The 15,297-nt window shown below is 30.1% G+C and overlaps 1 protein-coding gene across 1 annotated transcript in view; it reads right to left on the reverse strand.

Moving 5' to 3' along the window:
• Positions 1–11,848, reverse strand: part of LOC111638005 — a 15,992-nt gene extending 4,144 nt beyond the window's left edge. Inside the window, exons 1-9 of the mRNA XM_023383630.1 lie at positions 11,844–11,848; positions 10,907–10,959; positions 10,629–10,859; positions 9,344–9,537; positions 8,089–8,272; positions 3,432–3,641; positions 3,142–3,372; positions 1,857–2,050; positions 55–718 (exon numbers count right to left, since the gene is read on the reverse strand). Coding sequence (XP_023239398.1) covers positions 55–718; positions 1,857–2,050; positions 3,142–3,372; positions 3,432–3,641; positions 8,089–8,272; positions 9,344–9,537; positions 10,629–10,859; positions 10,907–10,959; positions 11,844–11,848 — 1,966 coding nt within the window. The remainder of the gene's footprint in view (positions 1–54; positions 719–1,856; positions 2,051–3,141; positions 3,373–3,431; positions 3,642–8,088; positions 8,273–9,343; positions 9,538–10,628; positions 10,860–10,906; positions 10,960–11,843) is intronic.
• Between the last annotated feature and the right edge of the window lie 3,449 nt (positions 11,849–15,297).

Consider the following 15,297-nt stretch of genomic DNA (forward strand, 5'->3'; position numbering starts at 1 on the left):
TTGGAGATAATACATCTTTTACATAATTTGTAATAATTGCTGTAGATAATTTGCCAGATGAGCTAGCTGTAACAGTTACGTTTGGGGCATTGAACAGCGATGTTTGAACTCTAGGTCCAAAAGTTCCGTGAGCCTCTTGTAAGCAAATAAATACATTATCTACAACTTGTCCGTTAGCATTAATTAAATATTGAACGGTGTAGGAATGCGTAACTTTATTACTTGGAGAATGTGCAAATCCAATAGTATGTTTTTCTCCTTTATATGAAAGTGTCCTCGGTGAAATCATTTCGTACGAAAAACCACACTGATCCGTATTGAATATGAAGTTTCGCGAATAAGATGGCAATAAATTTTTTACTGTTGTTTGAAATCGCGCAGCTTTTACTAAAATATCCTTTTCGTTCACTATTTCTGTTTTATTTACAAGTTTTGTAATCTTTCGAGATGCTAATCTATATTCTTTTTTAAATTTTGCAACCCAGGAATCACTAGCTGTAAATTTAATTGAACTATTCAGTTGAAGAAATTTCTGTAATGCCCATATTTTTAATTGATTACCTTTAACAATTTTATAGCTGTCTCGAGCTTCGTCAAACATTTGTTTAGTATGTTCTTTAATGATTTTTAACGTTTCAATTCTATGCTTTCTAGATTTAAATTGTTTTTCCCATTTATATAAATCACTAAAACGTTTTAATTCTTTAGCTCCTTTCCGCTGTAATGTATGTAATTTCCATTTTGGGTGTTTCTTATGTAAGTTAAGAATTTCTTCTTTTCGTTTTCTTGAGATTATATTTTTATCGCATTTTTCATCATCTGAATATCCTGATTCACAGTCAGTGTCTGCGTTATCAATTTCTTTTTCTTGAAGCAGACATGTTATTTTATTATCTGAAATAGGCCTATCTATAAACAAATTATTATTTTCCCTCTGACAAAACTCTTCGTCATCTCTACTTATATAGCTACTTAAAATATCGCTAAATGCATTAAAAAGCAGTTTTGCTATCTGTTTATCAACGTCTGAAATATTAGCAGTGCCGGCCCGAGACAAGTCTTAGGATGGAGCGAGATCCTATTATGGCGCCCCTTGGTTCCCCCTAATTTATACCCTTTAATTTTCTTTACCACTAAGGCGCCCCCTAGGACTTAGCGCCTGTAGCGGCTGCTCCGTTCGCCCTATGGTAGGGCCAGCCGGCCCTACCATAGGGCGAACGGAGCAGCCGCTACAGGCGCTGTCCTAGTGGCGCCTCAGTGGTAAAGAAAATTAAAGGAAAAAATATTTTTTTCATTTTTCGATATTTTAATTGCAAGCGTGTGGCCAGTATGTGAATGGTCTTATCTGTTGAGACGCGCGTGGGTCGAGGGCGTGGGCGGGGTTCCATTCCCGGGCGCCATAATAGGATCTCGCTCCATCCTAAAATTTGCCTCGGGCCGGCACTGTTAATGTCCTTTATATAAAAGCAATCGTGCCAATTTTCGTTTCTTTATCTTCACCCATCCTGAGATATCAACGAAATAGACGCCAACACATACAGACACAAATATAAATATCCACGGAATTTATTTGCCTTTTTTTTTACGGTTTTGGATTCAGGAGGTCTCAAAAAGTGGAGATTTCCAAAATCTCGAAAAGCCAAATTTGACAGGATTCCATTACTTTCTCTTGTTATGTGTATATAACAGCCGAAGAAGTAAAAATTGTTTTATTATTTATATTTTAAATTTTATTACAGTGATACGTGTAAAAATTATACGGTATTTTAATACACACGCTTTATGAACATTTTATAAATTTGTTTATTACAAATTTAAAGAAATTTTAACAAATAGATTTCAAAAGTTCAATGAACGTTTGGACATTTATTGATTGGAACGCAGGCACCACTGGTAGGATGACGAGCCAAATTTCTCTTGCAGACACAGAAATCATTATCTGCGCGATTGCATTCATATACACTCCCACCTAATGTTAATCCTGTACATTTATTTTCACAATCGTATCTCTTTGTTATTTCTCCTTCAAACCGACACAGGTTTACTTTATCTACAAATATATGACATCAATGTCTTAAAACTCTAATATATATATATATATATATCTTATATACAGTCAAACCCCGTTAATACGCTATCGGTTTAGGCGAAGTCGATGTTAATGCAAAGCAGATTTTCAGTCTCGTTGATGCGAATAGGCAATTCGATGTTATTGAGTTCGGTTTATGCAAAATAACGGCTAATATGTAATATAAAACTTGTCGTGGAACCACGAATTCAATAACAATTATATTACGTCGTTTAGTACAAAGTACAGTGCTTCAGGTTTCCTCGAATCAAAGTGGAAAAACACACGTCAAGATCAGGAACGCGTTTTTCTACTTTAACGTTGACCACAACACTTACGTTAACGTTGTCGTCATTGATAATCCATTCATTGGACATATGCCACACCACCGACGTTCACTTCAAATCGCAAAATAACTTTCTCTTATAGTCGGCACTTTGATTTATATTTGTATTGTATCTGTGATAATGCCAAACGATTTATGAAGGCAGTTGACATTGCAAACTGAAAATCTTTTTGTTTTCTCTTTCTTCCTTCTGTTTATTTTATTATTAAGTTATGGCAACACAACACTTGGGCGATCTGCCGTTTGACTTTTGACATTGGATGGTGTAACCGTTGATTTTATATTAAGCAAACTTTATATAATCTGATATGAAGTTATCTTATATAAACTTTACATAAAACATAAACCTCGGTAATATCAATTACAAAATTTTACATCCCTTCAACTTTGCATTAACGGAGTTTAATTGCATATAAAACGGAGATTTATAGTATATTTAATTATTAAAGGGGTTCATGGAAGAAAGGGGCAAGTGACATTTCAAAAACAGTTCTTTTTTCATTTTGAAAAAGTCAACAGGAGATACAATTATTAATGCTTCCGGAAAATTCTAGAAACATTAACTATTGTTTAATAAATATTACTGTATTTCTTCGTTTGCATTAATAGTTTTTCAGAATAAGTACAAAACTGTATCCTTTAATTTCTCAGAAACTTGATTTTGCTGGTTACCTCCTTCTTCCACAAACCCTTTCAATTAATCTGAATAAATACAAAAGAAACTCACTTTTTGGGCATTCTTTCTTGAGGATACACTCTCCAGTTGAATTTCTAACATATCCGTTTTTGCAGAAACATCCTTTATTACATGAAGCTAAGCACGGTTTTAAAACACGATAATTGTCGCAAGTGGCTTGGCATGGTGAACCACATTTTAAATATTCTTCATTTGGTAAACTGCAAATTTCTTTATTTTGAATAGAAAATCGCTTTTCCAATTGAGATTCTAAATCATTTCCTGGAATAAATTAATAGTTAGAATATACTTTTTAAAATTTTTTATTAAAAATTCATTACCTTTCTTGCATTGATCTATTGGAACACAATGATTTTTCGAGTTTCTAACAAATCCTTTGTTACAGACGCAACCGGGTTTACATAATTGAATACATGGACGAACTTTCCCGTAATTATCACATGTTTCTGGACAAAAACTTCCGCATTCGTCATAGAATTCATTTTCTAGGCATTTTACATAATGCGAATTCCAAAACTGGAATCTAAAATCTAAAAGAAAAGAAGCGGAATTTACACAATTTTTTGAAAGAATACATAAATAAATTATTTACCGTCAGCTGAAAGAACCGCAAGTGGAAGCACTAAAATAATGCAGATTACTTCCAGTACAGAATTCATGTTGAATAAGAATATGCTAAACTCGAACTAGACTTATATTATATAGTGTCCGCAATTCAAATAGAAAAGGTTATTGGCATTAAAAATGAACAAATTTCATCCTTTGTTACACAAGATTTTACAGGATATCCTAAAAGTTTTAGTTATTTTGATCCACACATTAAGCAACAAACTAATATAATATATTTTCGTATTAATTTTTTATGAAAAATATTTTTATACAGTACGTAGTGTATAAAAAATATTTTTTTTAATTGATAAATATTTTTAAAATTTCATATTATAAGAATTGTTTTAGTTATGCATTTAATCTTATCGTCTTCATATATTTAATTATTTTATTCATGTTAGATACATTATTAAGCAATTTTTAGTATTTTTTCCTAAATAACGAAAATGTATTTATTTATCAATAGCTGCCTATATAGCGCTATACTTTCTGGCAAGAGTTATAGCGCACAAACATGATTTAAATCAGAAATATGAGGCCTCATTCCTCTGCATAAGTCATAAAAATATACTTTCAACTTACAATTGCTAATTATTATAAACCAATTTTAAAATTTATAAAATTTAAGTATCACAGAGAACAAGTTTTGAATGATTTTATTATTATTATTAGCATCAAGCTAAAGAAAGTTATTTAAAAATTAATTATATGAAACAGATGACATAATATAAATGTGTTTAGTGATATGTAAAGTTTAGATTCAGGTTAGAATATTTTCATATTTTTCATAGATTTTAATATTATAATTGGTCAAATATCCAATATTTTAAGATAAAACTAGAAGAAAGGTCCCTTTGTTGCTCAATAGTTGTGTGTCATAGAGATAATGTTTCCTCTTGATAAGTTTCTTTTTGATCAGGATATTCCGTTACTATCAGAGGAAGTAAAAAATGTAATGAAAATTTAATAAATTTCATTATATTTTCATTATAAATTAAAATATGTATATTTGTATTCTTTATATTTATCTTTGAATANAATGGTGTTTCGTCGTTTTTTATTAATTAGAGACGTGTTCTTCTCTATTACGGTACAGATTAAAAATAGATAAGGATAGAGGAATGGATAATCGTTAACTTTTTATACAGTACTTTCTAGTTCAATATAATTTTTAAAATACCCAAACAACGATAGAGACAGTCGCGTTTATCCGTAAATTATATTATGAGCGTGACATCCTACTCTGAATCGGATCTTATCCGTTGCTGAACGGCGAATGATAAGATCCGATTCATACTACCAGGACCTTCACTTTCCGGTCACTCTCCACTTCACTCATGATTCTATCAAATTTTTATGTTATGTCCAATGTATGTGTTTTACCCTTAGTATAAAAACATACAGTACATGGTACGTTCTTATTTTTGGCTAATAATTATAAATTAACTAGAGACTATTAAAAATTTTATCACATCTCTTTTGTTATATTCCTCTTAAAAAAACCAAGACCTTAATCAACTCCTAAAAATATCTAAAATTGCAATGCATTTTGGATGGAAATAATTAGCCAAAAATAAGAATAGTATACATACGTTTTCATTATAATTATTATAAAAGTTATAAGTACAGTACATTGTACGTATTTACAATGTACTCAATTGATAAAGATTTGACGAGACAGTGAGCGGTTCGGCAGTATGGATCAGGCCTAAATGTAACTGTTTCTATCGTCTATTGCATTTATTTGCAACTTTGATTCGAACTTATATTAGTATGGATCATACCTTTTTACTCAAATAATAGATTAGATCAATTGAATTTGATTAACCCCACTTTCACCGACATTTAGGCCTACCATCACATCATTAGAATTTCATGTTTCACAATACTCTCACCGATTCTCGGACAAAGCTACCTATTCAGAAGCAAAATCTAATGCAAATCAAGTACGATCTACACTCGTGTTCAAAAAATAAGCACAATTGTCTAATTCATATTGCGAAAAATAAAACAAAATAAATAACAGAAAATATATATGAACGTTTCCAGACAATAAAATAAAAGATGCGATCGGACGTTTTATTAGAAAGCACAAATTCAGGTAAAATATGCAGTCTCCATAAATATAACAGCTAGAAACAGACATTCAGTGATGTAGACTAGACTGTCATATCCAGGTTTAGAGATGGATTTTAAAGAACAACAGTTGTTGCATATCAACCAGAAAATGAACGTCTGAGACTTACCTCCCCTCAGAGCTACAGAACTACTATTTGATGTTAACAGTTTGTTTGGTTATGGCAACGCAACACTTGGGCGATCTGCCTAGAGTAATGCCTTCTGGGAGGTCTTTTTAAAGGAAACTGGCCCCTCTTAGGCGTTACACACGTGGAGAAAACCCAAAAACTCCACGTGGCCAGTCCGTCCTAGCGAGGCGCGAACCTACGACCGAACGCCTAGTGTTCAGAGTATGAAGACCTCTTGGGCACGATGTTAACAGCGAGTTGAACAGAAGAATGTTTAGTAGCAGATCTATAGAACTAAATGCGTTTATCGATGTTACAGTTTCACGAAAAACTGTATACAGGAACCAAATTAGTACAAGAATATTCAATCATAGTTAACTGCTACATAAAAATCATAAAAAATTACCACTATAACCCTTTACCAGCAAAGAAATTTACCGATATATTTAAAGCAAAAATTTACGGTTATTTTAAACCACACAATCAAAAATCGAATACAACTGAATAGTACGTATAAAATGACAAAATGAAGAACAATGACAATCAAGCTTAAGAACTAGAGGGGCTGGCCTTAGTGTTGTAACGAATAGTATATTCGGCCTCAGGCCGAATATCGAATATTCGGCCAGGAGCGTGGCCGAATAGCCGAATATTCGGCCAAACTATTCGGCTTGATTAACGCACGTACGAAAATTGGCGCGCAAACCGCATTATGGCAAGGATCCCGCTCTCTATTGGCCCGCTGTCACTACGCTTCGCCAATCGCGTTAATTCTTGGCAGTTATAGCGGACAGACAAGAGTGTCATGGAAGTATGCAATAAATGATGATATCAAATGTGGATAACAATGAAATGACCTACACGTGTAAATAACGGAAAAAGAACAGAGAAGGANTTTCTAATTAAATTAATTGAATAATTATAAATTCCATCATACTATATATATTTATAATGAAAAACAAAAGAAATTGCTGTTAATGCAATTCTTTCTGACTATTTTCTTCTCTAACGTTATATTACCAGAAAGAATAATGTTGACTATTGGTTCCTTAATAAATGTATTAATAATTTTTTTTATCTGTTCTATAAGCGCAATGTAGCGTAATAACGATCACTTGGCACTTGGCACTTCTTTATTTCAATTTTCATATTTTTATTTTTTTAATTGTAATTTGTTATTGAGTAATTGGATTAATATTAACCTCTGGATAGAAAAACATTTCGAATTTTAATAACAAAGAATTTAAATATATTGACAGAAGTTAAAATAACAGAAAATAATATAAAACAAACAAATTATACAGTGAAGGCCTAAAGTTTAGGACCGACAATTAAATTTTAAATAATCTATAATTAAAAAATTAAAACTTCTAAATAAAATATAACAAATGAAAATAAAATCTACAATAGTTGATTACGTCTGCATAAACACATGATGTATTTGCATGCAATATATTCAGCACATCATTTACAGTACTTTGTCATTAATTCTCTGGAGTGCTAGTAAAAAGTTTAAGACTGAATATGAAGTGCACTTTATATAAGTATGAATAAAAATATACATTAATGAACATATCAATCAAAAATGGATTTGTAATTTTTTCAAAAATATGGAAAAAGAAAAATTTAAATTAAAAAAAAACAGCGATAAAGATGCTTAAAGGTACCAAAAAATTTAGAAAATAGTGAATTGCAGCAAAACTTTATGTGTACAATAAATGCAACTGTTTAATGAAACTGGTGGGTTTACAAGTCGTCCAAAGTCGAAACGGCCACGAAAAACTGAAGAGCATATTGACGACTGCAGCGAATGAAAAAAAAAGTCAAAATCTCACATCAAAAGAACCTGCAATTAAAAATGGCTAATGTAATATGCCCACCATTAATCGGCGCACTATTAGACGAAGATAAAACTAATTCCAATTATTTGGGAGAATTTCCAGAAAAAAGCTATTTGTCTCTGTAAAAAATAGAAAACCCATTTGCATGAGCCCTTACAAATGCCAATATGGAGTGTTGATCAGCGGAGAAATGTTTCATGGTCCAACGATACTAAAATATATCTATTTGGTAGTGATGGAAAAAAGTATATTCGACGCAGAAAAGGAGAATATTTTCCTACTTGTCTGCGGCATATGGTGAGGATTGGAGGTGGCAGCATCATAGTGTTGAGATGCTTCTTGTGACTTGAAATTGGCCCTAACCATCAAATAAATGGAAAACGTGATTTCCCTATGCTGACGATATTTACCTAATAGCATAGAATTTTCCACATGATAATAATCCCAAACACACCAGTAAATTGGCTAAAAAGTGATTTCAAAATAACTATACAGTATTAAACTACTTTAATGGCTTGCACAATCACCGGACTTAAACCGCATCGAAAGGTTACGCAGTGTTGTGAAAACTTCAGTTCACAAACAAAAATTCAAAATAAAAATAAATTGCTTAAGCATGTTCAAGGTTGGTCCTTCATTACAAAGGAACTTTGTAAACGTTCAGTTGATTTTATGCCAAGAAGACGCATAGTCATCATAAAAAATTTTGGTTACTCCACAAAATACTTTGCTCGAAATTTGTTCTGGTCCTATACTTTTGCCCAGAATAAAAATGTATTTAGTTTGAACTGAGGTAATTTACATTAATTTGTTGATACTTGTCATATACATAGTTTATACAAATGTTACTATAAATTTAACAATATAATATCACATTAATTGCATTCATTTTTCTGTTAAGGGCATTGATATGAAAAAAATGCATGGCGGCCCTAAACGCTTGGCCACACTGTATATTTAAACTTTTTAAATATAAAATACACATTAAAATTGGTCAAGCCTAGAATTGTTTGACTTACTTTAGATTATATTCACTAGATGGCAGAATATTGGAATTTTTTTTTTTTTAGAAAACAACAAAAATAGGATCTCGCTCCATCCTAAAATTTGCCTCGGGCCGGCACTGTTAATGTCCTTTATATAAAAGCAATCGTGCCAATTTTCGTTTCTTTATCTTCACCCATCCTGAGATATCAACGAAATAGACGCCAACACATACAGACACAAATATAAATATCCACGGAATTTATTTGCCTTTTTTTTTACGGTTTTGGATTCAGGAGGTCTCAAAAAGTGGAGATTTCCAAAATCTCGAAAAGCCAAATTTGACAGGATTCCATTACTTTCTCTTGTTATGTGTATATAACAGCCGAAGAAGTAAAAATTGTTTTATTATTTATATTTTAAATTTTATTACAGTGATACGTGTAAAAATTATACGGTATTTTAATACACACGCTTTATGAACATTTTATAAATTTGTTTATTACAAATTTAAAGAAATTTTAACAAATAGATTTCAAAAGTTCAATGAACGTTTGGACATTTATTGATTGGAACGCAGGCACCACTGGTAGGATGACGAGCCAAATTTCTCTTGCAGACACAGAAATCATTATCTGCGCGATTGCATTCATATACACTCCCACCTAATGTTAATCCTGTACATTTATTTTCACAATCGTATCTCTTTGTTATTTCTCCTTCAAACCGACACAGGTTTACTTTATCTACAAATATATGACATCAATGTCTTAAAACTCTAATATATATATATATATATATCTTATATACAGTCAAACCCCGTTAATACGCTATCGGTTTAGGCGAAGTCGATGTTAATGCAAAGCAGATTTTCAGTCTCGTTGATGCGAATAGGCAATTCGATGTTATTGAGTTCGGTTTATGCAAAATAACGGCTAATATGTAATATAAAACTTGTCGTGGAACCACGAATTCAATAACAATTATATTACGTCGTTTAGTACAAAGTACAGTGCTTCAGGTTTCCTCGAATCAAAGTGGAAAAACACACGTCAAGATCAGGAACGCGTTTTTCTACTTTAACGTTGACCACAACACTTACGTTAACGTTGTCGTCATTGATAATCCATTCATTGGACATATGCCACACCACCGACGTTCACTTCAAATCGCAAAATAACTTTCTCTTATAGTCGGCACTTTGATTTATATTTGTATTGTATCTGTGATAATGCCAAACGATTTATGAAGGCAGTTGACATTGCAAACTGAAAATCTTTTTGTTTTCTCTTTCTTCCTTCTGTTTATTTTATTATTAAGTTATGGCAACACAACACTTGGGCGATCTGCCGTTTGACTTTTGACATTGGATGGTGTAACCGTTGATTTTATATTAAGCAAACTTTATATAATCTGATATGAAGTTATCTTATATAAACTTTACATAAAACATAAACCTCGGTAATATCAATTACAAAATTTTACATCCCTTCAACTTTGCATTAACGGAGTTTAATTGCATATAAAACGGAGATTTATAGTATATTTAATTATTAAAGGGGTTCATGGAAGAAAGGGGCAAGTGACATTTCAAAAACAGTTCTTTTTTCATTTTGAAAAAGTCAACAGGAGATACAATTATTAATGCTTCCGGAAAATTCTAGAAACATTAACTATTGTTTAATAAATATTACTGTATTTCTTCGTTTGCATTAATAGTTTTTCAGAATAAGTACAAAACTGTATCCTTTAATTTCTCAGAAACTTGATTTTGCTGGTTACCTCCTTCTTCCACAAACCCTTTCAATTAATCTGAATAAATACAAAAGAAACTCACTTTTTGGGCATTCTTTCTTGAGGATACACTCTCCAGTTGAATTTCTAACATATCCGTTTTTGCAGAAACATCCTTTATTACATGAAGCTAAGCACGGTTTTAAAACACGATAATTGTCGCAAGTGGCTTGGCATGGTGAACCACATTTTAAATATTCTTCATTTGGTAAACTGCAAATTTCTTTATTTTGAATAGAAAATCGCTTTTCCAATTGAGATTCTAAATCATTTCCTGGAATANTTTTGGACAGAAATTTCCACATTTATTATACATTTCACTTTCACGACATTCTCTATCAGGTTCATTCCATATACTCCAATCAAAAGCTAAACTAAAAACATTTCACGTTTATATTCATCTTTTTTAAAAATAAGCATCTAAAAAATTATGCCAATACTTATCAATTGAAAGAACTATTAATAGAAATATTAAAGTAATAAAAATTACTCGTGACACGCATTTCATAATGAGTTTTACTTTCCTGGCTGTTATAACATAACACGGGTTACATTTCCTGCTGTTATTACATAATATTGTAATCGTGTTCATTTAGCCCTCCGGGGTTTGGAATTTGATGTTTTGACAACTCTGAACCCAAAAAATTTATAAAATTAATACCCAGAGAGTGTGTGTGTGTATTGATTCTATTTCGTTTAATATTTCAGGATGGGTGAAGGAAAATTTACATATTAATTTATCAGAAATTAGAAATTTTTACATCCTTATAAATGCAATAAGTATTTATATATTTTAATTTCGTGTTTGTATTTTAGTTTTATTTTAAATACATAATTTTTAATAATTATTTGAGTGATGAAGTTTATATGCTGATTAATATACATGTCGGTAAACAAGTAAAAACTGCACATGATTTTTTAAAGTTGGTTTTATTCGTATATGGCAACGCAACACGAGCGATCTGCCGAGAGGGAATGCATCCCGGAAGGTCTTTTATCGGAAAATGCGACCTATTTAGGTGTTACTAACGTGAAGAAAATTCTGAAAACTCCGTGGCCAGTCCATTGACAAGAATGTAAAATCCAAAATCGTGTTCAGTGATTTTTAGCACTTGGCCACAGATGGGAGATATTTTAAATGTTTTACCTAAAGTGGACATTTTTAAAATATCCAGTTATTAAATTTATAGGAAATAGACAAAAGAACACTTTACCAATCATTGTCAAGGCTTTCTACGTATTTCAAAATAAAACTTACCACATTCATTCAACCGTCATATAGACATATCAAAAAACAATTGTTCTTGTTTTTAATTTTAAACGTCATGTATAATAGAATTATATGCTGTCATTTCAAGTGATATGTAAAATTTATTAATAAATTTTATTCAAAAGTTAATATAGTGTCCATTTAATAATTATTTTTTAAAAAATAAGTCTTTGATTAAAGATTTACTTTATTGATGATTTTTAATAAATTGAAAATGTTTATATTATAACTTATTATGAAAATAATTATTTGGAAGATTAACAAAGCTATTTTTCACAACCAATATTTTTAATTTTTGGAAGTTGCCACAATATTTATTAACAAATTTTAATCAGAACATTAAAAGGAATAATCATGTATAGTTACACTTATATAAGTAAGGTTTTTCTTCTGCTTACTGGTCAGAGAAAAGAGCAGCGATCTTTTATCTGGTCAGCTCCAACCTGTTTTTTGATCCTTTGCTGGTCACCCTCGCAATTCCTCAAGCATAAAAAGTGAAAAGTCAGGCAAAGAAGTGAAACCCTTCAAGTAGAACTGACAGTTTAAAATATAAAAATAACGAAAAGTTAAAGAAGACAAACTGATTCACATTTCACACATATATTTTATATTTCATTTATTTCAAATTCATTCATTTTATATTTCAAATGTAAGCATTTCTTTTTTCTATAAAGTTTATTCTATACTTTTCTTAGTTTATTTTAATTTAACTGATGACAGAATTTGTCAGAAAGTCATGTATGTAAGATATTTATGAAAATACTCTTTAAATTACACTATATGTTATAGTCTATAGTTATTGTATAAATGTACACGTTTAGATAGATAAGAAACAGGTTCCTGATAAAGAGGGATACGTACGAAATTAGATAAATAAATAAATAAATGCTTGACTACAGTATTGAAAAATCTTGTTTAGATTCATGGAGAAAACTCCCAATATTTATTATTTTATAAATAAAATAAAAGTGTTATAAATAAAATATTTTCTTCAAAAATAGTAAAACAATCTGTTTTCATTTGTATTATTCATTTTATTCATATATTTTTATAGCTTTCTGAAGATCCACTTTTGACTGGGATTGGCTGCATCTCGCTTTCTACTTGCCTAAACAATATATATATTTTTAAATTATATTATTCTCATTGTATATTTCTATTCTGTTATCTTTATTATTACTTTTTTATAATGTAAACACTCTCAACTATCTCTCATATTACAATTAGTTATATTCTTTAAAATGACATGGAAAAACAGTCAAGAATCAATTCCTCTTTTGACATTATTGAACTGAGGAGTGAGATTTAACTTGATTTATTTTAAAGCCAGCTTTTAATTTGAATAAAAACATTTGAATAGGACCGGACTACCTTTAGCATATTTTTTGGGAGTTTTTCGCCTATGAATCAGAGAAACAGAAAATTTTCAGTATTGTTCAAGCATTTATTTATTTATCATAATAATGAATAATTCTGATAATTGATGCGATAATTCTATGTTTTATCTGGATTTTACAGCTAATTTGAAAAGGATGCGAGGTATACGCCATGGCGGATTATCCGCACGAAATTACGGTATTCATTTATTTTTGAGTTTATTAAGGGAAACTTCAGCCTGTAACTACTGTCATAGAATTTTCTTTTCAGTATAGTCCAGTAAAAGATACCATGTAAACGTTTAATAAATTTTATTTCTTAATGATAAAAGAGATTTTCAAATTTTCGGATTTTCTCACTATAAGTCTTGCAATAATGAATGGAGTCTAAGTCTAAAAGTAAAGAAAAAATTCAATTTTGTATCATCATGATGCTTTTACTCAATGAATCTTTGTAATATTGATAAGTATCTGGTAATATAAACATCTTTATTTAAACCTGTGCTTGCTTCAAAGAAACTAGGACTGAACATCGTTCTAATACCAGCAACATTTTAGGAACGTTTTCTCAGCTATGGTCTTAACCTCGTTGGTTAAGACTAAGCAGAAAAAATTGTAATATAAGCCAGTACTTTTTCAGGAGGATTTGTTATACACCACTGTCGAGAGGAATTTCAGATGTCAGGCATAGCAATTTCCTTTTTTAGCAAACAAACATAAGGTATCCGGATACGTTTAAATGAATTTTGTATTTCGGCTATTCCATTGTTATTACAATTACAAACTAGACTCTTTTGTTTCCGGTTATGACATTTATGAATAAACTGTAAGAAAAATCAATTATGACGGTTTACAAAGTTTAAGAGAAAACTCTAATTAAAAAGAGGAAAATTCGTAAATGTCATAACCGGAAACTAAATATTCTAATTTGCAACTGTAATACCGATGCAATAACCCAAAGATTGAATCAGTTTCTCTAATTTCATCCGTAAGTTAAATCAGTATGATAAGTCCTATTAATAGATTAATATTAATAAAATGGTATTTAAAGAGCTGGAAGTATTAATTAAGTAATGTTATATTTATTAATAAATTTAAATGTATTTTAAATGTTTTAAAAGTATAATTTGATTAGAAATCTAGGAAATATCTTCATTATCGATTCAATTTCTAATTGTATTTTATGGTTGAACGAAAAAGAACAAAAAATAGTCAAACTTTCCACATTGCGCAATGTCTTACTAATATAAGATGTTGCACAATTTATCTAAGTAAACTCTTCACGAGTATTGTGTTGTTGTAATTTATAATTAGCGAAATAAAAATTATGACTTAATATCGTATCATTATAATTAAATAAAATCTTATTTTAGATAAGTTATTATTATATTAATTATAATGTAAACATTATAAGGAATGGATTTGATTAAATTGTCTTGTAAAAATTGTATAATTTTGCATTTTGTATTATAGTGAAGAACTACAAAAATATTTTAAATGTATTGCGAGTTAAGAGTATAAACCAATTATCAAAATTCCTTCATACAAAACATTCTTCTCGGGTTTCTATCTTCTTATATGTTAAAATTATTACAGACTATCACTATTTGTTTCACGTATAGTTTTGTAGTTCTAAAATTTTCATGACTTGGTTTTCGGAAAGTCGTCGATTATTTTATTTTTTTAATTTAAAAAATGGAAAACATTAGAATGATGACTATTACACAGATTATTATTAGGATGATGGATGGTCTCAGTTAATATCATTGCTAAATTCTATATCGAATCAAAGCAAGTCTACTATAAACAATTACTATTAACGTTTAATGTTTCTAGAGTTATGTATAATACGTATGACTTGACATTTGTGCAAGAAACTACTGTATAAGCATAATTAATACATTAACCATTTTTTATAAGTGCTATTTTTGTTGGGCGAATTCTATGTACTGTACTTATTATTAATAATTATAAAACAAATGTTAATATCTAATTAAAAATTTTAAAATTAAAAATAAAAAAAGAAATATTCATATCCTCTTTAATTTTATGTCTTAACAAGTTGC

The sequence above is a fragment of the Centruroides sculpturatus genome, unplaced genomic scaffold, assembly GCF_000671375.1.
Source record: "Centruroides sculpturatus isolate CEXI.00-Female unplaced genomic scaffold, Cexi_2.0 scaffold1156, whole genome shotgun sequence".
In the NCBI taxonomy this organism is placed as follows: Eukaryota; Metazoa; Arthropoda; class Arachnida; order Scorpiones; family Buthidae; genus Centruroides; species Centruroides sculpturatus.